General features: G+C 40.1%; 3 protein-coding genes across 5 annotated transcripts in view; 1 reads left to right on the top strand and 2 right to left on the bottom strand.

Moving 5' to 3' along the window:
- Positions 1-17,277, bottom strand: part of CIR1 (corepressor interacting with RBPJ, CIR1) — a 44,689-nt gene extending 27,412 nt beyond the window's left edge. Inside the window, exons 1-2 of the mRNA XM_003406216.4 lie at positions 17,117-17,277; positions 2,311-2,405 (exon numbers count right to left, since the gene is read on the bottom strand). Of these exons, the coding sequence (XP_003406264.1) occupies positions 2,311-2,405; positions 17,117-17,188 (167 nt within the window). The 5' untranslated portion in view covers positions 17,189-17,277. The remainder of the gene's footprint in view (positions 1-2,310; positions 2,406-17,116) is intronic.
- The window catches only part of SCRN3 (secernin 3), a 30,067-nt gene continuing 24,052 nt past the window's right edge, over positions 17,267-23,281 (top strand). For 2 of the 3 annotated variants that reach the window (XM_023542843.2, XM_003405977.4), the window contains exons 1-4: positions 17,267-17,393; positions 20,437-20,612; positions 21,098-21,279; positions 21,858-22,057. In XM_023542843.2, coding sequence (XP_023398611.1) covers positions 20,454-20,612; positions 21,098-21,279; positions 21,858-22,057 — 541 coding nt within the window. In that variant the 5' untranslated portion in view covers positions 17,267-17,393; positions 20,437-20,453. Of the gene's footprint in view, positions 17,394-20,436; positions 20,613-21,097; positions 21,280-21,857; positions 22,058-23,281 lie in introns of those variants that run through there. The other variant, XM_064286980.1, reaches the window with a different exon arrangement.
- The window catches only part of GPR155 (G protein-coupled receptor 155), a 73,776-nt gene continuing 72,821 nt past the window's right edge, over positions 22,327-23,281 (bottom strand). The window contains exon 16 of the mRNA XM_023542835.2: positions 22,327-22,791. Coding sequence (XP_023398603.1) covers positions 22,719-22,791 — 73 coding nt within the window. The 3' untranslated portion in view covers positions 22,327-22,718. The remainder of the gene's footprint in view (positions 22,792-23,281) is intronic.

The following is a 23,281-nucleotide window of genomic DNA, read 5'->3' as shown; positions in this document are numbered from 1 at the left end:
GGGAAAAAAGATTGCTAAAGAAGAGAATTGGCTATTAAGGACAACATTTCTGAATGAGAAGAAAAAAAAAAACACTGCAAATGACCAATAGCTCACAAATTTGCATTCAAATGACAAACCTAGAAGCAGTAATACCCTAGTAGCCAGGAACACACCTAGTTCCCAGATCTTGGTTTCTAAGTACTATTCTCTAATAAAAAGAACCAGGGTTCCTTAGAAAATTAGTTCATTCCAGTGTTGGAAAGGGAAAAATCAAGACAAATCTGGACCAACTTGTGGTACAAGAAAGAGATGAAAAAAAAGAATGGGGCATGTTAAATGGATAAAGGAGCCAAAGGGACAGAGCTGTTAATGGCTAAAATCAGAACAATTTGAGCAGCAAAAGGAATAATGATGGTATTGGATTACAACCCACAGAATGAAATAAATACCCATAAATCCACTCTGATAAAAATAAATGATTGAATAAATAACTATATGGGGAAAATGGAAAATTCCTCACAGAGGAATTCAAATAAATAAATGTAGACGGAATGAGGGAAACAGAAGATCACCATTAGAACACCACAGTAATAATTGCAGGCAAGATCCACCAATGAATGCTAAAATTAGTGGGGAAAAGTTCAAGGAGAAACAGGGTATCTACAGAGCCTCAAATATCTATTAATTATAAAAGGAAAAGTGGCAACTTTTTTTTCAAGATAAAGAATAAATACAAACACTATGATCTGTTTTAAAGCTACTTTTCCACCTCAACTATCTTTTTATCCCTCTAATCAATTATTGGCTGTTTCCTGAATACTTTTTACATTTTTACACTATACTTTTACTATGTCTAAACTAGGAATTTTCAACAATGACACTATTGACATTTTGGGCAAGATAATTCTTTGTTGTGGTAACTGTCCTGTGTATTTTAGGATGCCTGCAGTGCCCTACCACTCTCCACCCCCGAGTCATGACCATCAAAAATGTCTCCAGACATTGCCACATGTCCTTGGAGATAATAATGGCCCTCCAGTGACAAACACTGAACTAAATCTGTATCATTCTCCTTAAATCCTTAGTTCGGCTTAAATGTCACCTCTTTCATGAAGTAGCTTCTCCTGTTCTCCCAAATGGAATTATTCTGTCCTATATTAGCATTTTTTTTTATATTAGCATTAGCATGCTGCATTATTTTAAAGCAGTGTTTTTAATACATCAGTTATTATATCTGGCCTTGAACTATATGTACATATCCCTTACTAGCTTTTCTTGAAGGTAAATCGTTTTAGACATTTTTATATGCCCCTACCAAACTATTAAGGAGCCCTAGCAGTGCAACAGTTAAACACACGGCTGCTAACTGAAAGGTTGGTAGTTTGATCCCACCTAGCAGCTCTACAGGAGAAAGACCTGTTGATCTACTTCCATAAAGATTACAGCCAAGAAAACGCTATGGTCAGAATCGACTGGAAAGCACACAACAACAACAACAGAGCACCATTTATTGTCTCGCATGAAGTAGGTACTAAATAAAAATTAACCAGATTAAATAAAATTAGTGAGAAAGGTGGTTAATTGAATGAAGAGTTTTATTTACTTAATTTTGTTCTTGATATATAGTATTACGCTTTAAACAGAGTATTTAATGATAGTTTAGTGTTACTTCAGCTTTGATGAAAAACAGGACTAAGTGGAAAATTTACTGTTCTGTTCTAAAATTTCAGATTAAAGCATAAGTTTTCTAACTCAAGAGTACGGTCACTGTGACTAAGGTACCACTACTCACTTGCTAATTAACCAAGAGAAGTAAAAACTAGCTTCAGTGTTAGACTTGCAAATATAAACATGAAATGACAATAGCTAAAATGGCAGGAACTGAACTAGAAGAAACCAATGGAGAACTTTAGCCACATGCTTCTGCCACTAACAGAACAATGACATGCAGCTAAACTAGAGATACTTCACTTTTCTTCTTGAAGGTGTCCTGTGCATCGTTTCATTTGACTGTATGTTAAAGAAATATCTTTGTAAGAGGTCTCAGTAGTTCAAGTGTAGCCTTTTATTGTTCTTCTAAGCTTCGATTAATTTGGAACTTGCTCAGACTGTACCTGTGTCACATGAATCTGGATTTTATGTGAATTACAGATAAAATTGTAAAAAGTGGCCATCTACAAGTAAAGAAGATATTTCACAGGGAAAGGACCGACTCCTATAGTTTGGGCATTCAATTAAAAAACAGCTAGCTTAATCTATGGTTCATTAAGGGATCACTGTCATGTAACTGATTAGTCTAAAAAAAACCCACATAGTGGAATTTCTTACCTATTATCATATGATTCTTGTTCTTTAAGATACTGTTGCATTAATTCTTCTTGTTTCTTCTTATCATATGATATTTTCTGTTCTGCCATCCATACCTAAATTAGTGAAGCAAGAAATTTTAATTGAATAGTTGTATTTAAATTAAATAGGAAGTCTGATTTTCTTTTATGAAATATAAAATGCTGTTGTTTACAGTTTACAACATAAACCATTTTGGTCATAATAATACACCATCACAAAATAACACCTGAAAAAATCTTACTTGCGCTTTGATGTAAGTCCTTAAATCCAATCATTCAAAATGGCTAAACTTTCAGGCAAAAATTCAAAACTGAGAACTACTCTGAGCATGGGTAGGACAGTAGCCTCTTACACCCTATTCCTGTATTATTTTGGGGAGTGGGACAACCATCTCTCTAAGTGGAGTACCTCTAGTCTAGATAACATCTTTAGCATGGGGTACAACCAGTAGGGTTAAACAATGCCCACAGATGCCACTGAATGTCACTGACACCCAACAGAGCAGAAATAGAGGAGGAGGTGGAGGAAGAAGAAGGAAATGAAAGGTAGTTGCAGAAAAAGGAAAAAAAAAAAGGGAGGGGCAAGAAAGGAAACAGAGATTTAATGTTCTGAAGTTGCTCAGAGGCAACAATCACAGACTAAATGTGTCCCTGTGTGACATTCTCAGAATCATTAACAGTGGGGAAGGTAAAAGCCCACACTGCTTATGCTAGGATATTTAATCAAGTAACTTCCAGGTTTAAAAGGTATCACTGCCTCCCTAGCAGCTTTAGAATAAAAGACCAACTGACAACCATTCAATGCAAACAGCAAGTCAATCCTTCTTTCCAAACATAAAGTTTAAAGCAGGGAAATTTTAGGACACTCTGCTGTAATGAGTTCCTTTATGTGGCCTTTTGCCTTGGTTCTTCAGAAAAACTGCTTGGGAGATTTTTTTCCCCCTAAACCCTGAGGAGTTATGTTTGCCCTAGTTCTTTGGAGAAGCAAGGCGGGGGCGGGGGGGGGGGGTGTTTTCTACCCCAGAGAGTTGTTACAGGGGATTCCCCAGGTTGATTGCCATTTCCTGGGTAAGCTGTATACAATTCGAAGGTCTGATACTTTTTGTCTGGCCCCAGGCAGTAGTCTGTTCTGTGATTATTTTACACACCTTGCAGGGATTGGTCAACTTACTATTCAAAAATAGTGGCTTTGAAAATCCACCCAATAGGACTGAGTGACTTGTAGTCGTCCACCAAGGGGATCGGTCAGTTTGTGGTCATGCTGGGAAGGCCATGCCTTGAAACTGAGGAGTACTTTCGGCCAGACTCACAGAGGTTTTTAGAGAGCAGAAAGAGGTAGAAGAGAAGCAAAGATGGAAGTTCAAAACCAAGAAGTGCCTGGAGCAGAGTGGTTTCGACCTGGAGTCTCTAAGAGGGGAACCTTCTAAAAGAGTTTTAACACAGGGAAAGGCTGTAACGATAAGACAGTGAGAGGCCCAGAAGGGTCTGGCAGCAGAGTGGCCCAGGGGCAGAGCTGGAGGGTTGAGAGGGCCTGCAAGGCTAAATAGGCTATTATACTGACTAGGAGCTGGGCCAGTTAGCAGCAGAGAGGCCAGCAGCAGGGAGGCTGAAGGCAGAGAGGTATGCACGGCCGAGACCAGCTAAGAGAGCTGTCCTGGTTGGAAGCTGCCCTACACTTGAAGAAGGGTGGAATGTGCTCTATATTCTTGGTGAGCCTTCTAAACCATGCCTGCGTGCTTCCTGATCCTGATCCTGAGTTGCTCCTGTTACTTCCAAACTGATCCTGATCCCAAGTTGTAGCCTATTACTTCCCTAATAAACCACATGATGTGGGTATGGTTTGCGAGTTTTGTGTGGCCATTGCAACAAATTACTGAACCCAGCAGAGAGGCATAGGGTACTGTGGGAGCAATGGCTAGTGTCAGAAATGGTGAAGAAACGGGTGAGTGGAGGTATGTCTGACCTCCACCTCATAGAAACCAGCTTTGTGCTGATATTGATTGGTATCCCTCAGGAATTCAGACAAGTCCTGACACTTTTAGTTCCTAACATTTTAGTAGCTTGGAGATAGGAAGGTTCCATAGGGTCACAGTTTAAGATGTGGCAAGAAAGATTAAAAGGGAGGTAAAAGCAAAAATAGCAATGAAAGACAATCCTGGGCAGAATATGCCAGAATTTTACTTTGGCATAAATTTTTGAAAGTTTCTTTCACTGACTCCACACTTACCAATGTAATGTCATGGTGGAAAAAAACCTACATGTGGGGTAGGCAGTAAATGTTTGGATTTTCACTGAAGCTCAAAATGCAAACAGTGCAAGAGAAAAATGCAATCCTTCACTGCCCAGTAGAATAACATAATCTAATGAATAATATATTACTTCTAACAGAATATCAAAAACCAAACCTGTTGCCATCGAGTTGATTCTGACTCATAGCGACCCTATAGGACAGAGCAGACCTGCCCCATAGGGTTTCCAAGGAGTAGCTGTTGGATTTGAACTCTGACCTTTTAGTTAGCAGCCTAGCTCTTAACCAGCATGCTACCAGGGCTCCTCTAATAGAATAACTACCATTTATTTAAAGCTTTAGATTTTATAGTTATTTCACTAGTCTCAATTGCTCAAGTGCTCCAGTATTTATTGACTACTTATCATGGAATAGGAAACCCCAGTGGCGTAGTGGTTAAGTGCTACGGCTGCTAACCAAGAGGTCTGCAGTTCAAATCTTCCAGGTGCTCCTTGGAAACTCTATGGGGCAGTTCTAATCTGTCCTATAGGGTCGCTATGAGTTGGAATCGACTTGACGGCAGTGAGTTTGGTTTTTGGGTTTAGCATGGACTAACAAGTAATAAAACAAAAACAAAACATATTCCTACCTTCAAAATGCTCAGAACCTGTTAACGGAAAATCATACTAACTTTTCTGTATGTTTAAACTATTTCCTAACTAGAAGAGATATGAATCATGTAAATAAATAACAAGAAGTTAGATATTTGTGCAAAAGAAATATGTACAAGGTAAACAACACAACAAGACAGTGATTAACTTTGAGGGGCCAGGGAGGGAGCCTCCCAGTGTACTGATAGGCATTTAAGAAATTCTCAATCTTTTTCTATTACAAACTCTGCTGAAAGGAATAACATATGCAAGTAACCTCACACATTTAGAAAGGTTTTAAAGATCAAAGCTTTGTCAATGAGGCACAACATAGTTTATAAAAAATATGTTCTACATTCTATTTTGGTGAGTAGTATCTGGGATTTTAAAAGCCTGTGAGCAGCCATCTAGGATACTCTACTGGTCTCACCCCTTTGGGAGCAAGGAAGAGTGAAGAAAACTAAAGATACACGGGAAAGATTAGTCTAAAGGACTAATGCACCACATCTACCACGGCCTCCACCAAACTGAGTCTAGTACAACTAGATGGTACCTGGCTACCACTGACTGCTCTGATGTGTGCTGTGTGCATGGTGTTGTGTACCTTCGAGTTAATTCTGACTCATAGTGACCCTATAGGACCAGGTAGAACTGCCCCATAGAGTTTCCAAGGAGCGCCTGGTGGATTCAAACTGCTGACCTTTTGGTTAGCAGCTGTAGCTCTTGACCACTACACCACCAGGGTTTCCAACTGCTCTGATGGGGATCACAATACAGGGTCCCGGACAGAGCTGGAGAAAAATGTAGAACAAAATTCTAACTCAAAAATAAAGACCAGACTTGCTGGCCTGACAGACTGGAGAAAACCTGAGAGTATGGCCCTCGGACACCCTTTCAGCTCAGTAATTAGGTCATTCCTGAGGCTCACCCTTCAGCCAAAGATTGAAGAGGCCCATGGAACAAAACAAGACTAAAGGGGCGCACCAGCCCTGGGGCAGGGACTGGAAGGCAGGAGGGAACAGGAAAGCTGGTGAGAAGCGAGAGTGTTGACATGTTGTGGGGTTGTTAACCAATGTCATAGAACAATGTGTGTATTAACTATTTGATGAGGAACTAGTTTTGTTCTGTAAACCTTCATCTGAAATACAATAATTAAAAAACAAAAAACCAAAAATGCTGCCAATGAAAAAACAGGGCAAGATATTACCCAGAGAGGGAACCATTCAGGCAAAGACCCAAAGGTGTAAAATAATAGAAAGTAAGTAGTTTGATATTACTTGAATATCTGAGGTGAGAGAATAGCAGTAAGGGATAAAGAAAGAGAAATAAGCTGGAGCCAGATTACTTAGACTTGATTTTGTATTATTTTAATAACTAGCCAGAAGAGATCAGATTTGTGTGTGTGTGTGGCAAATATGTATCTAACAAAACATTTGCCAATTCAACATTTTTTATGTGTACACTGCAGAGACACTGATTACATTCATCTTCTTTTTCAGGCACCACCACTATTTCCAAAAAAGACACCAAATCTGTGCTTTCAAAAGACTATTTTATGGAAATAACCCAAAGCCCATCCCCTGATGAGTGGATAAGTAAAATGTGGTATATTCATACAATGGAGTACCATCGTATTCCCGCCAGAGTAGGCGAGAGTGCCATAAACAGGGAGTAGTTTATAGTGGCGCTACTCACTGTAGCAGGTTTGTGAACTGTTTACCAGGCCACAAGGAGGTAAGGAGCTTGCACCAGGATGTAAATTAACTGTTTCCTTTATCGACAAAATCCTGCCAAGAAAAAATGCTACCTAAACCATGTACCTGTGACATAACTGATAACACAATGACGAGCAGATAGTTAGCAGTCACTCATATTTTCGGTGAACAAACGAGACCTGAAGACCTACCGAACTTTAATAAGCCCAATGTGCCTAACTTAACAATTAGAATTTTCACAGTGGAATTCTGATTTCCACTCTTTGATGAAAATCTTTTGTTTCTTCCATTTCTGTTTATGTTCATTTAAAATATGTCCTTTATCCTTTGGTTAATAAAGAAGGCTAAAAATTACCTTCTTCCCCCAATAAGGTGTAACTATGCAGAAAGGTCGATAACCAAAACCACCTCATTCTTCTCCATCCTAGAAAAGGCAGGGAACAGATTAAAGACGCCAGTTGTACATTTGGTACATTTCACACAGATGAGAAACATGAAATAGTAACTACTAAGTCTGTAACTCCTTTACAGGATTTCTCATAGCAGGTTTGCAAAAGTTATTCTCTGCATTTTTTTTTCCTTGTAAGAAAGCTGTTTCACTGAATTTTATACAGCTAAAAGCAAAAATTTCAAGTAGAAAATTATGACTTCTTGGGTATATTTGTCTCTAAATTTAAACAGAGCAAACAAAAGGAAACCTTCAAATTCTATCAATACAAGAAATCATAAAACTAAAGCATCTATGAAGCCTCTCTCATCCATATTTGCAACCATGCAAAAACACAGTCTGTTGTAGAAAAAACACTGGACATGATGAAGGGTCCTAGATCCTAGTTCTGGCCCGACCCTGTGTAACCCTTGGCAAATCTGCCTCCTCATTCATAAAATAAGGAAATGGGGCTGGATGATTACTAAGGTTCCTTCAAGGTATAAAAACAGGACAAAATGTTGCTGAAATAAATGAGATTCTAGTTAGTCAGTACTAGAACAAACTCACCAACTAAAACCTAAAGTACAATTTATTCTGCCAAGTTTTCTAGCATGTATGTCATCAATATCTCCTCCTGTTCTTTTCACCCTTAGGCAACCCACATTTTAAGACCTTCCTAACACTTCACTATTTGGCCAACTAGCTCTCCTGCTTGCAAGTTAGAATAAGGATGCCTGCCTGATTTCCAAACAAATCAGTTCGCTCCTCTGTTTCATAATAACGGGCTGCATTCCTAAGCTACTGGTATGAGTTATTTGTTAAGACTGGTCTGTTTAGGGCAGTGGTTCTCAAGCTGTGCACTTTTGCCCTCTCCCCCTGGAGACATTTTTGGTTGTCACAACTGGAGGGTGCTACTGGCATCTAGTGAGTAGATCCTATAATGCACAGGACAGCCTCCCTCCCACCCCAAACAAAGAATTATCTAGCCCCAAATAGCAATAGTGCTGGGGTAGAGAAGCTCTTTTCTAGAGCACACATTCTCAACAAGGGTAATATTGCTCCCCCCAAGGCGGGGGGCAAAACTTAAGTTCTTCGAAGGAGGTAAAAAAAAAAAAAAAAAAACTCTTGAGGAGGCGGGGCCAAGATGGCGGACTAGGTGGACGCTACCGCGGATCCCTCTTGCAACAAAGACTCGGAAAAACAAGTGAATCGATCACATACATAACAATCTACGAACTCTGAACAACAAACACAGACTTAGAGACGGAGAACGAACAAATACGGGCAGACAGCGATCGTTTTCAGAACCAGGAGCCAGCGTACCAGGCAAGTGACCTTCGGAGCCCGATCTGGGGCAGAGCCCAGGGGGGGCAGATGGCACAGACAAGGGGCCCAGCCCTACCCCCCGAACTCATCCCGGGAGGGAGCCCAGCTGGTTGGCGCAGGCGGCGTAGCGGCGCAGCCGGTAGGAGAAGCACCCGGGAGGCAGTGACTGATCTTGGAGCAGGGAAAGCAGCGTACCAGCCGGGGAGCCGTCCCGCCGGGAGTCTGGCGGGAGGCAGGCGTGGCACGAGCGTGGGGATCAGCTATATTTCCCTAAAGCGACCCCGGGGGCGGGCCCAGCCGTTCGTGCGGGTGACGCCCACCCAGTTCGTGCAAGCAGTGCGGCGCACCGGAGGGAGAAGTCCCCAGGAGGAAGTGACAGGTCTCGGAGCGGGGAGAGCAGCGTCCCAGCTGGGGAGCCGTCCCGCTGGGATTGTGGCGGGCGCAAGCGGGGCGTGAGCGCGGGGACCAGTTATATTTCCCTGAATTGACCCCGGGGGCGGGCCCAGCCGTTCGTGCGGGCACGCCCACCCAGTTCACGCAATCGGAGCTGCGTGCCGGAGGGAGAAGTCCCCGAGAGGAAGTGACAGGTATTGGAGCGGGGAGAGCAGCGTCCCAGCTGGGGAGCCGTCCTGCTGGGATATTGGCAGGCGCGGGCAGAGCGTGAACGCAGGAATCAGCTCTATATTCTGAGGTGCTACACTCCTAGCTCTCTGATCCCTCCCCCACCCTCCCGAGGCGGCTCCATTAACATCCGAATACCCTGAGCCAGAGGGAGAATTCAGATAGGGATCTGACTGCATTTTTTTTTAGCTGATTACCTGGAAAAACTAGTTGCCCAGTGATGGCTCGGACACAGCAGTCCATATCAAACCACATAAAGAAACAGCCCATGACAGCTTCTCCAACCCCCCAAACAAAAGAATCAAAATCTTTCCCAAATGAAGATACAATCCTGGAATTATCAGATACAGAATATAAAAAACTAATTTACAGAATGCTTAAAGACATCACAAATGAAATCAGGCTAACTGCAGAAAAAGCCAAGGAACACACTAATAAAACTGTTGAAGAACTCAAAAAGATTATTCAAGAACATAGTGGAAAAATTAATAGGTTGCAAGAATCCATAGAGAGATAGCATGTAGAAATCCAAAAGATTAACAATAAAATTACAGAATTAGACAACGCAATAGGAACTCAGAGGAGCAGACTCGAGCAATTAGAATGTAGACTGGGACTTTTGGAGGACCAGGGAATCAACGCCAACATAGCTGAAAAAAAATCAGATAAAAGAATTTAAAAAAATGAAGAAACCCTAAGAATCATGTGGGACTCTATCCAGAAGGATAACTTGCGAGTGACTGGAGTCCCAGAACAGGGAGGGGGGACAGAAAACACAGAGAAAATAGTTGAAGAACTCCTGACAGAAAACTTCCCTGACATCATGAAAGACGAAAGGATATCTATCCAAGATGCTCATCGAACCCCATTTAAGATTGATCCAAAAAGAAAAACACCAAGACATATTATCATCAAACTTGCCAAAACCAAAGACAAACAAAATTTTAAAAGCAGCCAGGGAGAAAAGAAAGGTTTCCTTCAAGGGAGAATCAATAAGAATAAGTTCAGACTACTCAGCAGAAACCATGCAGGCAAGAAGGGAATGGGACGACGTACACAGAGCACTGAAGGAGAAAAACTGCCAGCCAAGGATCATATATCCAGCAAAACTCTCTCTGAAAGATGAAGGAGAAATTAAGATATTTACAGATAAACACAAGTTTAGAGAATTTGCAAAAACTAAACCAAGACTGCAAGAAATGCTAAAGGAGATTGTTTGACCTGATGACCAATAATATCAGGTACCAGCACAATACAAGGTCACAAAACAGAACGTCCTGATATCAACGCAACTCAAATAGGGAAAGCACAAAAACAAACAAATTAAGATTAATTCTAAAAAATAAATAAATAAACAAAATAATACACATAACAGGGAATCATGAAAATCAATAGATAAACGATCACAATAATCAAAAAGAGGGACTAAATATAGGAGGCATTGAACTGCCAGATGGAGAGTGATACAAAGCGATATAGAACGATACAAGTTAGGTTTTTACTTAGAAAAATAGGGGTAAATAACAAGGTAACCACAAAAAGGAATATCAATTCCATAACTCAAGAAAAAAGCCAAGAAAAACGTAACGACTCAACTAACATAAACATTATGAAAATGAGGATCTCACAATCCACTAAGAAAAACATCTCAGCACAAAAAAGTGTGTGGAAAAATGAAATGGCCAACAACCCACATGAAAAGGCATCAAAATGACAGCACTAAAAACTTATTTATCTATAATTACACTGCATGTAAATGGACTAAATGCACCAATAAAGAGACAGAGAGTCACGGACTAGATAAAGAAACACGATCCATCTATATGCTGCCTACAAGAGACACACCTTAGACTTAGAGACACAAACAAACTAAAACTCAAAGGATGGAAAAAAATATATCAAGCAAATAATAAGCAAAAAAGAAGAGGAGTAGCAATATTAATTTCTGACAAAATAGACTTTGGACTTAAATCCGCCACAAAGGATAAAGAAGGACACTATATAATGATAAAAGGGACAATTGATCAGGAAGACATAACCATATTAAATATTTATGCACCCAATGACAGGGCTGCAAGATACATAAATCAAATTTTAACAGAATTGAAAAGTGAAATAGACACCTCCACATTTACAGTAGGAGACTTCAACACACCACTTTCGGAGAAGGACAGGACACCCAGTAAGAAGCTCAATAGAGACACGGAAGACCTACTTACAACAATCAACCAACCTGACCTCATTGACTTATACAGAACCCTCCACCCAACTGCTGCAAAATATACTTTTTTTTCTAGTGCACATGGAACATTCTCTAGAATAGACCACATATTAGGTCACAAAACAAATCTTTGCAGAATCCAAAACATTGAAATATTACAAAGCATCTTCTCAGACCACAAGGCAATGAAGCTAGAAATCAATAACAGAAAAACTAGGGAAAAGAAATCAAATACTTGGAAAATGAACAATACCCTCCTGAAAAAAGACTGGGTTATACAAGACATCAAGGAGGGAATAAGGAAATTCATAGAAAGCAACGAGAATGAAAATACTTCCTATCAAAACCTCTGGGACACAGCAAAAGCAGTGCTCAGAGGCCAATTTATATCGATAAATGCACACATACAAAAAGAAGAAAGAGCCAAAATCAGAGAACTGTCCCTACAACTTGAACAAATAGAAAGTGAGCAACAAAAGAACCCATCAGGCACCAGAAGAAAACAAATAATAAAAATTAGAGCTGAACTAAATGAATTAGAGAACAGAAAAACAATTGAAAGAATTAACAAAGCCAAAAGCTGGTTCTTTGAAAAAATTAACAAAATTGATAAACCATTGGCTAGACTGACTAAAGAAAAACAGGAAAGGAAACAAATAACCTGGATAAGAAACGAGAAGGACCACATCACAACAGAGCCAAATGAAATTCAAAGAATCATTTCAGATTACTATGAAAAATTGTACTCTAACAAATTTGAAAACCTAGAAGAAATGGATAAATTCTTGGAAAAATACTACCTACCTAAACTAACACATTCAGAAGTAGAACAACTAAATAGACCCATAACAAAAAAAGAGATTGAAACGGTAATCAAAAAACTTCCAACAAAAAAAAGTCCTGGCCCAGACAGCTTCACTGCAGAGTTCTACCAAACCTTCAGAGAAGAGTTAACACCACTACTACTGAAGGTATTTCAAAGCATAGAAAAAGACGGAATACTACCCAACTCATTCTATGAAGCTACCATCTCCCTGATACCAAAACCAGGTAAAGACATTACAAAAAAAGAAAATTATAGACCTATATCCCTCATGAACATAGATGCAAAAATCCTCAACAAAATTCTAGCCAATAGAATCCAACAACACATCAAAAAAATAATTCACCCTGATCAAGTGGGATTTATACCAGGTATGCAAGGCTGGTTTAATATCAGAAAAACCATTAATGTAATCCATCACATAAATAAAACAAAAGATAAAAACCACATGATCTTATCAACAGATGCAGAAAAGGCATTTGACAAAGTTCAACACCCATTTATGATAAAAACTCTTACCAAAATAGGAATTGAAGGAAAATTCCTCAACATAATAAAGGGCATCTATGCAAAGCCAACAGCCAATATCACTCTAAATGGAGAGAACCTGAAAGCATTTCCCTTCAGAATGGGAACCAGACAAGGATGCCCTTTATCATCGCTCTTATTCAACATCGTACTTGAAGTCCTAGCCAGGGCAATTAGGCTAGACAAAGAAATAAAGGGTATCCAGATTGGCAAGGAGGAAGTAAAGCTATCACTATTTGCAGATGACATGATCGTATACATGGAAAACCCTAAGGAATCCTCCAGAAAACTACTGAAACTAATAGAAGAGTTTGGAAGAGTCTCAGGTTATAAAATAAACATACAAAAATCACTTGGATTCCTCTACATCAACAAAAAGAACACTGAAGAGGAAATAACCAAATCAATACCATTCACAGTAGCCCCCAAGAAGATAAAATACTTAGGAATAAATCTTACCAAGGATGTAAAAGACCTATACAAAGAAAACTATAAAACTCTGCTACAAGAAATTCAAAAGGACATACTTAAGTGGAAAAACATACCCTGCTCATGGATAGGAAGACTTAACATAGTAAAAATGTCTATTCTACCAAAAGCCATCTATACATATAACGCACTTCCAATCCAAATACCAATGTCATATTTTAAGGGGATAGAGAAACAAATCACTAATTTCATATGGAAGGGAAAGAATCCCCGGATAAGCAAAGCATTACTGAAAAAGAAGAAGAAAGTGGGAGGCCTCACTCTACCTGATTTCAGAACCTATTATACAGCTACAGTAGTCAAAACAGCCTGGTACTGGTACAACAACAGGCACATAGACCAATGGAACAGAATTGAGAACCCAGATATAAATCCATCCTTATGTATGAGCAGCTGATATTTGACAAAGGACCAGCGTCAGTCAATTGGGGAAATGATAGTCTTTTTAACAAATGGTGCTGGTATAACTGGATATCCATTTGCAAAAGAATGAAACAGGACCCATACCTCACACCATGGACAAAAACTAACTCCAAGTGGATCAAAGACCTAAACATAAAGACTAAAACGATAAAGATCATGGAAGAAAAAATAGGGACAACCTTAGGAGCCCTAATACAGGGCATAAACAGAATACAAAACATTACCAAAAATGATGAAGAGAAACCAGATAACTGGGAACTCCTAAAAATCAAACACCTATGCTCATCTAAAGACTTCACCAAAAGAGTAAAAAGACCACCTACAGACTGGGAAAGAATTTTCAGCTATGACATCTCAGACCAGCGCCTGATCTCTAAAATCTACATGATTCTGTCAAAACTCAACCACAAAAAGACAAACAACCCAATCAAGAAGTGGGCAAAGGATATGAACACACATTTCACTAAAGAAGATATTCAGGCAGCCAACAGACACATAAGAAAATGCTCCCGATCATTAGCCATTAGAGAAATGCAAATTAAAACTACAATGAGATTCCATCTCACACCAACTAGACTGGCATTATTCCAAAAAACACAAAATAATAAATGTTGGAGAGGCTGCGGAGAGATTGGAACTCTCATACACTGCTGGTGGGATTGTAAAATGGTACAACCACTTTGGAAATCCATCTGGCGTTATCTTAAACAGTTAGAAATAGAATTACCATACAACCCAGAAATCCCACTCCTCGGAATATACCCTAGAGATACAAGAGCCTTCACACAAACAGATATATGCACACCCATGTTTACTGCAGCTCTGTTTACAATAGCAAAAAGCTGGAAGCAACCAAGGTGTCCATCAACGGATGAATGCGTAAATTGTGGTATATTCACACAATGGAATACTACGCATCGATAAAGAACAGTGACGAATCTCTGAAACATTTCATAACATGGAGGAATCTGGAAGGCATTATGCTGAGCGAAATGAGTCAGAGGCAAAAGGACAAATATTGTATAAGACCACTATTATAAGATCTTGAGAAATAGAAAAAACGGAGAAGAACACATACTTTTGTGGTTACAAAGGGGGGAGGGAGGGAGGGAGGGAGAGGGTTTTTTATTGATCAATTAGTAGATAAGAACTGCTTTGGGTGAAGGGGAAGACAACACTCAATACAAGGAAGGTCAGTCTAATTGGACTGGACTAAAAGCAAAGAGGTTTCTGGGATAAAATGAAAGCTTCAAAGGTCAGCGGAGCGGGGCTGGGGTCTGGGGTCTGGGGAACATGGTTTGAGGGGACTTCTAAGTCAATGGGCAAAACAATTCTATTATGAAAACATTCTGCATCCCACTTTGAAATGTGGCATCTGGGGCCCTAAATGCCAACAAGCGGCCATCTAAGATACATCAATTGGTCTCAACCCACCTGGAGCAAAGGCAAAGGAAGAACACCAAGGTCACACGACAACTAAGAACCCAAGAGACAGAAAGGGCCACATGAACCAGAGACCTACATTATCCTGAGACCAGAAGAACTAGATGATGCCTGGCCACAATCGATGTCTGCCTTGTCAGGGAGCACAACAGACAACTCCTGAGGGAGCAGGAGACCAATGGGATACAGACCCCAAATTCTCATAAAAAGACCATACTTAATGGTATGACTGCGACTAGAGGAATCCCAGAGGCAATGCTCCCCAGACCTTCTGATGGCACAGGACAGGAACCATCCCCGAAGACAACTCATCAGGCATGAAAACGACTGGTCAGCGGGGGGGGGGGGGGGGGGGAGATGCTGATGAAGAGTGAGCCAATTAAATCAGGTGGACACTGGAGAGTGTGTTGGCAACTCTTGACTGGAGGGGGGATGGGAAGATAGAGAGAGAGGGAAGACGGCAAAACTGGCACGAAACGAGAGACTGAAAGGGCTGACTCAATAGGGGGAGAGCAAGTGGGAGAAGGGAGTAAGATGTATGTAAACTTACATGTGACAGACTGATTGGAATGGTAAATGTTCACTTGAAGCTTAATAAAAATTAATTAAAAAAAAACTCTTTACGTAAAAGCACAGATAAACATACGGTACATAAACAGATACACAGTATATCTGAGTATTAAAATTTCATGTGTATGGGTGGGTAACAATCAGGAAAAAGTGTCTAACAAAGTTCTTTAGAAGGACAAGAATTAAAGGTTGAGAAATACTGGTCTAGACAGTGAGGGTGGTACAACAAAGTCTCATAACTATAATGGTTAAAAAAAAAAAAAACCGTAAAAGCTAATTACCACAAACACGTGTATAGGAGCAATTTAAAAAACAAAACAAAACAAAAAAACCAAACCTGTTGCCATCAAATCGACTCTGACTCATAGCGACCCTACAGGAGAGAGCAAAACTGCCTCATAGAGTTCCCAAGGAACGCCTGATGGATTCCAATTGCTAACCTTTTGGTTTAAGTGGCCGTAGCACTTAACCACTACACCACCAGGGTTTTCAATTAGTAGTATTTTATTAAAGCACTTCCTCAATGTGGCTGGCACAGTGCTAGATACCTACTTTGTTTCAAGTCCTTTATCTCCACCAACTCATTTAATTCTCACAACAATCTCACACATCAAGACAATTGATATTGATCATTCTTAATTTACAGATTAGGAGACTGAGAATCAGTGATATGAAATATTTCGTCCAAGGTCTCAAGGCTAAAACCGACTGTGCTGAAATAACTAGAATCCAGGCCTGACTCCAAAAGGCCATAGTCTACTTCACTTTGCTTCCCATATAATGATCGGATTATTCAGTATGGTCTTTCTGTACTGCACCTAGTAGACCTGTCATTGATTATTAAAGACGCTAAGCTTCAATGAGGTCATCAGACAAACACTATATTGCCGGGTGAGAAAAAGAGTGGAACCAAGGAGTGCATTTACTTCCCTTTTAAGAACTATCTTAAATAGGTAGTCATCTTTGTGCAAGACAGCAGAGTTCAGAAGCCGCGTTCCCCTGGGATCCGAAAAGACAAAACCTGAATCTGATGAGGGAAGCATTAAGAAACCCTAATAGCAGTCTTCGCATCTTAAGGATTTAGTCTCTAGCTGACAAAAGCGTCGAAGGCCGCCGGTTTCCTCGCTGATGTAGAATAAACGTTGTGGACAAGTTTCGTCAGCTAGTTTCTCAACGGAGAAGGAAGACAGCACTAGGGCTTTGGGCCCTGATAACAGACGATGCCTCAGGGATCCCACGGACACCATCACTCTCATCTCTAGGAGCCACTGGAAATGCAGCCGCCGTGGGCCAGATCCCTCCCGCGTCCACCTTACTTACTTTTTTGATATTGGATTTGGAGGCGGGATGAAAGTCCTTCTTGCACATGAAGTTGGCGAAAGATTTTCCCATTTTGAAGCGCGATAGCCTCTAGATCTGTGAGCAACGTAAACAAACTCCGTCGCCTAACCGGAACTGCGACTCCGGTGGCAGCGGGAGCTTCCGAGGTCAAAGGTGACAGCTTCCGGCAACTCGCGTCTCTGCCCGCCCACCTCGCCCCTTCCACTTTTCGCTTGCGGAAAGCTGCGAGGCCGGATGAGGGTCGTGCGTAATTGAGGTAAGAAGGTGGAAGGCTTGGATTGCGGCGCGGCGTCGCTTGACAGAGGGGCTCTGATCACAGTGGCGTGGGCTTCGTAGTTTGGAGTGGGTGACGGCTGCCCTTCTGCAGAAGGTGCTTGAAGTTCGAGCCCTTTACTTTCTGTGAACTCTATTTGGAGTTACATAAACTTTTTTGCATCGATTTTCTTGTCTGTGTTATGGAGATGGTAATTCTCACTCTAACTCTGTATTTGTGAGGATCAAACGTTGTGATGCTTCTGAAAACACAGAGCACTATAAAATAGAATGTCAGCTCCAGGAGAGCGTAGACACTGTCTATTTTTTTCCCAGCTGTATGGTTCCTGGCACAGACAGATGTTCAACATTTGTCGAATGTTGAAAATGTGTTGTTGTTGTGTGGGGTCAAGTTGATTCAGGCACAGTGACCCCGTGTGTTAGGAAAGAACTGCCCACAGGGTTTTCTAGGCTGTAACCGTTACAGGAGCAGATCGCCAGGTATTTCTCCCAACGAGCTGCTGGGTGAACTCCATCAGCAGACCTTTGGGTTAGAAGCTGAGCGCTTAACCATTGCGCCACCAGGGCTTCTTTGAAAAAGTTGCTGTTGAGTGGATTCTGACTCATAGTGACCCTATAGGACAGAGTACAACTGCCCCCTAGGGTTTCCAAGGAGTGGTGGATCCCAACTGCCGACCTTTTAGTTAGCAGCGTAGCTCATAATCACTGAGCCACCAGGGTAAAAAGGAGACTCCCTTCTCAGCGGGCTAGGTGCCTTTCTAACTAGGCGGCAAGCTTCCCTTGCAATCCCAGCTAGACAGTTTAGTTCACCCAGTGCAGCTTGATGGCTCTTGACACTGCAGGGTTTTACGAGGAGGTGGCTGCTGTTGCTGTAGGGGTCACCAACCAAGTCCTCTCCATGTCACGAATAAGCTTTTTGTGAGAACTTTGGAGTGTCTACTATATTCCATGCACTGTGCAGAATGCTTTAAACATTGTTTTATTAGATTCTAACAGCCCCAAGAGATAGTATCTTTATTTTACTGATGAAGCAGGAGGCATAGACTGAGAGACAGAGACAGACATTAAATAGCCTGCCCCAAATTACGCAGTGGAGCTAACATTGGAGCGCAAATAGAAGAGATCCAGAGCGTAAAGGTCCAAGTATACACAGAAGAGAAGCAATGGTGACCTCTCTCTTCCCATCATTGAAAAAAAGAAAAACCTTTAGGAGTTTCAGGCTGAAGTTGTTTTCCTGCTTGAGTAACTTTGCTTTCCTTTTAGTGAAAGATTTATTAGATAAATTTTTTAAAATATTGCTAGTATCTGGCTGTGTAAAGCGGTTCTAAGGTTTGGAAATTATAAAATAATGGGAAGAAAAAAAAACTTTTTTTTTCTTTTTTGAAGAAGGGAACTCTAAAACAGTTTGTCTATTCTGGAAGCAAAATTAAAAGTACAGGGCACGTAAGTGTTTTACTAATATTTGGGATTTAAAATTTTCAAAATTTTGAATAAAAACATAACCCAGTTATTAAGTTCTACAATCAAGGTTTACAAATTATGTATGTAAACTTCGTCCTGGAAATAGCAACAATTTGGAGTTTTACTGACATCTTAGTTATCTGAATCAGTGAACCTGTTCGAAAATTTCAGTCTTACCAATATAATCTGTGTACTTTTCCAGCTAAAAGAAGACTCCTTCTTCCTTCGTTTGAGGAAATACTTGGTGTCTTAGTCATCTAGTGCTACTGTGACAAACACCACAAGTGGTTGGCCTTAACAAACAAATTTATCCTCTCACAGTTTAGGAGGCTAGAAGTCCAAATCCAGGGCACCAGCCCTAGGAGAAGCCTTTCTTTTCCTGTCGGCGTTGTCATCAGTGTGCCCCGGGTCTAGGAGCTTCTCAGTGCAGGGACCCTGGGTCCAAAGGACATACTCTGCTCCTGGTGCTTCTTTCTTGCTAGTATGAGGTCCCTCTCCTCTATGCTTGATTTTCTCTTTTATATCTCAAGAGATTGACTCAACATATAACCTAATCCTGTAGATTGAGTCCTGCCTCATTAACATAACTGCCTCTAATTCTACCTCATTAATCATCGAGGTAGGATCACATCAGATCACAAAATGGTGGACACAATACTGGGAATTATGGCCTAGCCAATCTGACACCTTTTGGAGGGTCACAATTCAATCTGTAACACTGGGTATGTAAGATTTTTCCCTAAGTCCCAGCATTAAAAATATAAATATTAATAAGATATGCTCTTAGCTCTCAAGGATCTCACTGTCTGGTACTCATATGCACTGCATACAAATGCAGTAGAGTATGAACTTCTCAACAGTAGAGCTAGGTACCTAACCAAAAACCAAACCCATTGCTGTTGCATCAATTCTGACTCATGGCAAATTATATAGAGCAATAGGACTGCTCTCTAGGGTTTTCTTGGCTGTACTGTTTACGGGGAGCCCTGGTAGTGCAGTGGTTAAAGTACCTGGCTGCTAACTGAAAGATTGGCAGTTCGAACCCACCAGCTGCTCCGTGGGAGTAAGATGTGGCAGTCTGCTTCTGTAAAGATTACAGCCTTGGAAACCCAATGGTGCAGTTCTACTCTGTCCTATAGAGTCATTGAGTCAGAATTGACTCAGTGGCAATGGTTTTTTAAAAATCTTTACAGCTGCAGATCACTAGACCTTTCTTCTGCATTGCTTCTGGGCAAAGGGGAGCCCAAATATGGAAATAGTGAAAGAAGAGTCAGGCAAGACTTAGGAGAGAAAGATCTTAGGGGATAAATTTGACCTGTAGAGTAGAGGAAGGTACTTCTCATTGTCATTTTCTTATAGATTCTCGCAGTACAAGATTGATTTCCAACCCATTTTCTTACTGATTTTTGTACTACAGTATATGAAGTGTTTCATATTCTGCACTACAGTATATGAAACATCCTTTATTAGATACGGTAGTAACATTCCTTGGTAATCCAGTAAAATTCTTTGTTTTGAATATACTTAAAATTCTTTTTCTTTTGAAACTTCTGTATGATTTTTAGCTTTTTAAGAAGACAACATGGAACCTTGTTCCTGTGACACCTTCGTGGCATTACCTCCAGCAACAGTTGATAACAGGATTATTTTTGGGAAAAATTCAGATAGACTCTGTGATGAAGTACAAGAGGTAGTTTTTTTTCCCGGTGCAGTTCATGATAACCTGGGAAGACATCTTAAAGTAAGTGAAATACATGTTTTGTTAGCAATATGTTTCTTTAAATGGCTGTTTCTGTCATTAGCTAGCTATTTGGCAAAGACTTGTTAGCTGCCATCGAGTGGCTCCTGATTCGTGGTGGCCCCATGCAAAAGGTGATGAAATGCTGCCCGGTTCTACACTGTACCCGTGATCCGTTGCAGATAAAACTGTTGTGATCCATAGAGTTTACTGACTTTCGGATGTAGATGGCCAGGCCTTTCTTCCTAGTCCATCTTTGAGTGCGTTATAATCAGAGATGTTCAGCAAATATTTGAATGAATGAATGCTTTAGGGTCATTTCTCAATATCTTTTGAGGTTAATGCCTTTATCATTAACATTTTCAATTTAGTTATATTTCATTTACCTTTTTCATAATGATTGTGTTTTCTGATTTTTTTTTAAATTCTGGTTTTATTTATTCTTTTTGTTTTTGGTTTTCTGGTTGTTGCTATAACTTTCTTTACAGTGTACTTACATAGAAATTGATCAAGTTCCTGAGACATATGCTGTTGTCCTTAGTCGCCCAGCTTGGTTGTGGGGGGCAGAAATGGGAGCCAATGAGCACGGAGTTTGCATTGGGAATGAAGCTGTCTGGGGAAGAGAAGAAGTCTCTGATGAAGAGGCACTACTGGGCATGGACCTTGTCAGGTTATTTTGCAGTTATTACTTTTATACTATAGAACTTATCTAAATTTTATATTTTGATGTAACTTTTACATGTTTTATTTTCTCCTTTTTTTTTTTTTTTGACTTTGATACTTTATAGTTTGTGTCCAAAATGCTCCAGAGTACACGTATGCAGTTTCAAGACTCAGACGTCACTGGGAGAAGGGAAGGAGTTAGAAATTATGATTCACTCGAAGTAGCTAAAGTACTTATGCATTAGCTTAACTAATTCTCACAGTAACCTTGTGGGGTATATGTATTATTGTCTTTTTTTTTTTTTTTTTAACAGATGAGCTATCTGAGGCTCAGAAATAAAGTAGCTTGCCAATATATTACACAGTTGGAATTTGAATATAATTTGACTCCCAAAACTTTGTTTTTCATGATTCACTACAGACTTCAGAAGGAAAAGTTTAGTAGTTAGATTTCAGTTTATCTGTTAATGTGAAAGAAGTTTTACTTTGATTGTAAACACAGAATTTCCTGAGCATGAAATTATTTAAGACAAATAATGGAAATTTATTTTAATCTGATAATTTTTTTTTTTGTTTTAATTTTAGACTTGGCCTTGAAAGAGCCGATACAGCTGAAAAAGCCCTCAATGTCATTGTTGATTTATTAGAAAAATACGGCCAGGGAGGAAATTGTTCAGAGGGTGGTATGGAATTCAGTTATCACAACAGTTTCCTGATAGCTGATAGGAATGAAGCCTGGATTTTGGAGACTGCAGGAAAGTACTGGGCAGCGGAAAAAGTACAAGGTATGAATAACTTTTTGTGACTTAATTGTTTTGCAATAACAAAATACCCATGTAATTGAAGACATTACATTTAATTGTTTTTCAAGATTTATAATCCAATGCAATGAAGGACTGGGCTGCAGGGGAGATGAAAGAAGAACATACAGTGAAAGAACGCTGTAGAGAACTTTTTCAAAAGGGAGAAAAAGGTGGAGTTATCACTGGGAGTGCAAATTTTATATGAACTCTATGTACTATATACTTTCTTTGCAGCAGCTTTTGGCTGTTTCGTAGTATTTTTTTGCTTTTTAATAACGCCTTAGCATTTCTTCTTCTTTTTACTTTGGGCTGAACTCTAAAAGTTTATCATGTGTAGGTAAGGAGGTATGGAAAGGGGAGTGGAGTTGTGTACTGGTGTCTGTGCACTAGGTGATTAGAAAGAATATGTTAATACGGTAGCTTTTTACTGTATATAAATTAAAACAAAATTTTAATATCATTGAGTAAAACAATGCAGTTTTACTGTTTTAGAAAGCTTTTCATTTTGCGATCACGTATTTCTTTCATTTTTCAAGTGAGGAAATACAGAGATGTAAATTGACTTGCTCAAGGCGAGTGAGAAGAAGACTTGAAATTGAAGTCTTTCAAACCTGAGTCTCAGTCCACTAGAGAGTTCTTTCCACTAGAGCACAGCCTTGTGTTCAAGCATAATCAGATGCTTCCTGCGTACTTGTCTTCTGGATCTTCTAGCTTTACTAGGGGGATAAGATACACATGTGAAAACATTAACTGGTACATGAATATACATAAATGGTATACGAATGATATAGACACATAGATGCTGCAAGCACTTAGAGATAAGGAAAGGTCACTGTGAGCTGGAGGAGTTCAGAAAGGCTCCATGGAGGTGGCCTTGAGCTTTGGAGGATTTGGATGTTATTTTTCAAAATAGCTCTTTGCCAATTGTTTTGATGGAAATTTTGGTTTTTATTTTGCATGCATGGTTACTAGTAAATTAAATTGAACTTAGACTGTTTTTCATACTATGATATCCTGTTGTTGTTGAGTTGATTCCAACTCATAGTGACCCTATGGGACAGAGTAGAACTGCCTCGTGGGGTTTCCAAGGAGCGGCTGGTGAATTCGAACTGCCAGCCTTTTGGTTAGCAGCTGAATGCTTAACCACTGCACCACCAGGTCTCCATAATTGGCCTGATTGTACCATTGAGCACTTGTTATTTTATT

This window comes from Loxodonta africana, chromosome 6 (assembly GCF_030014295.1).
Source record: "Loxodonta africana isolate mLoxAfr1 chromosome 6, mLoxAfr1.hap2, whole genome shotgun sequence".
NCBI classification, from domain to species: domain Eukaryota; kingdom Metazoa; phylum Chordata; class Mammalia; order Proboscidea; family Elephantidae; genus Loxodonta; species Loxodonta africana.
Note: the sequence above shows the minus strand (reverse complement) of the source record. Positions and strands in the feature narration are given on the sequence as shown.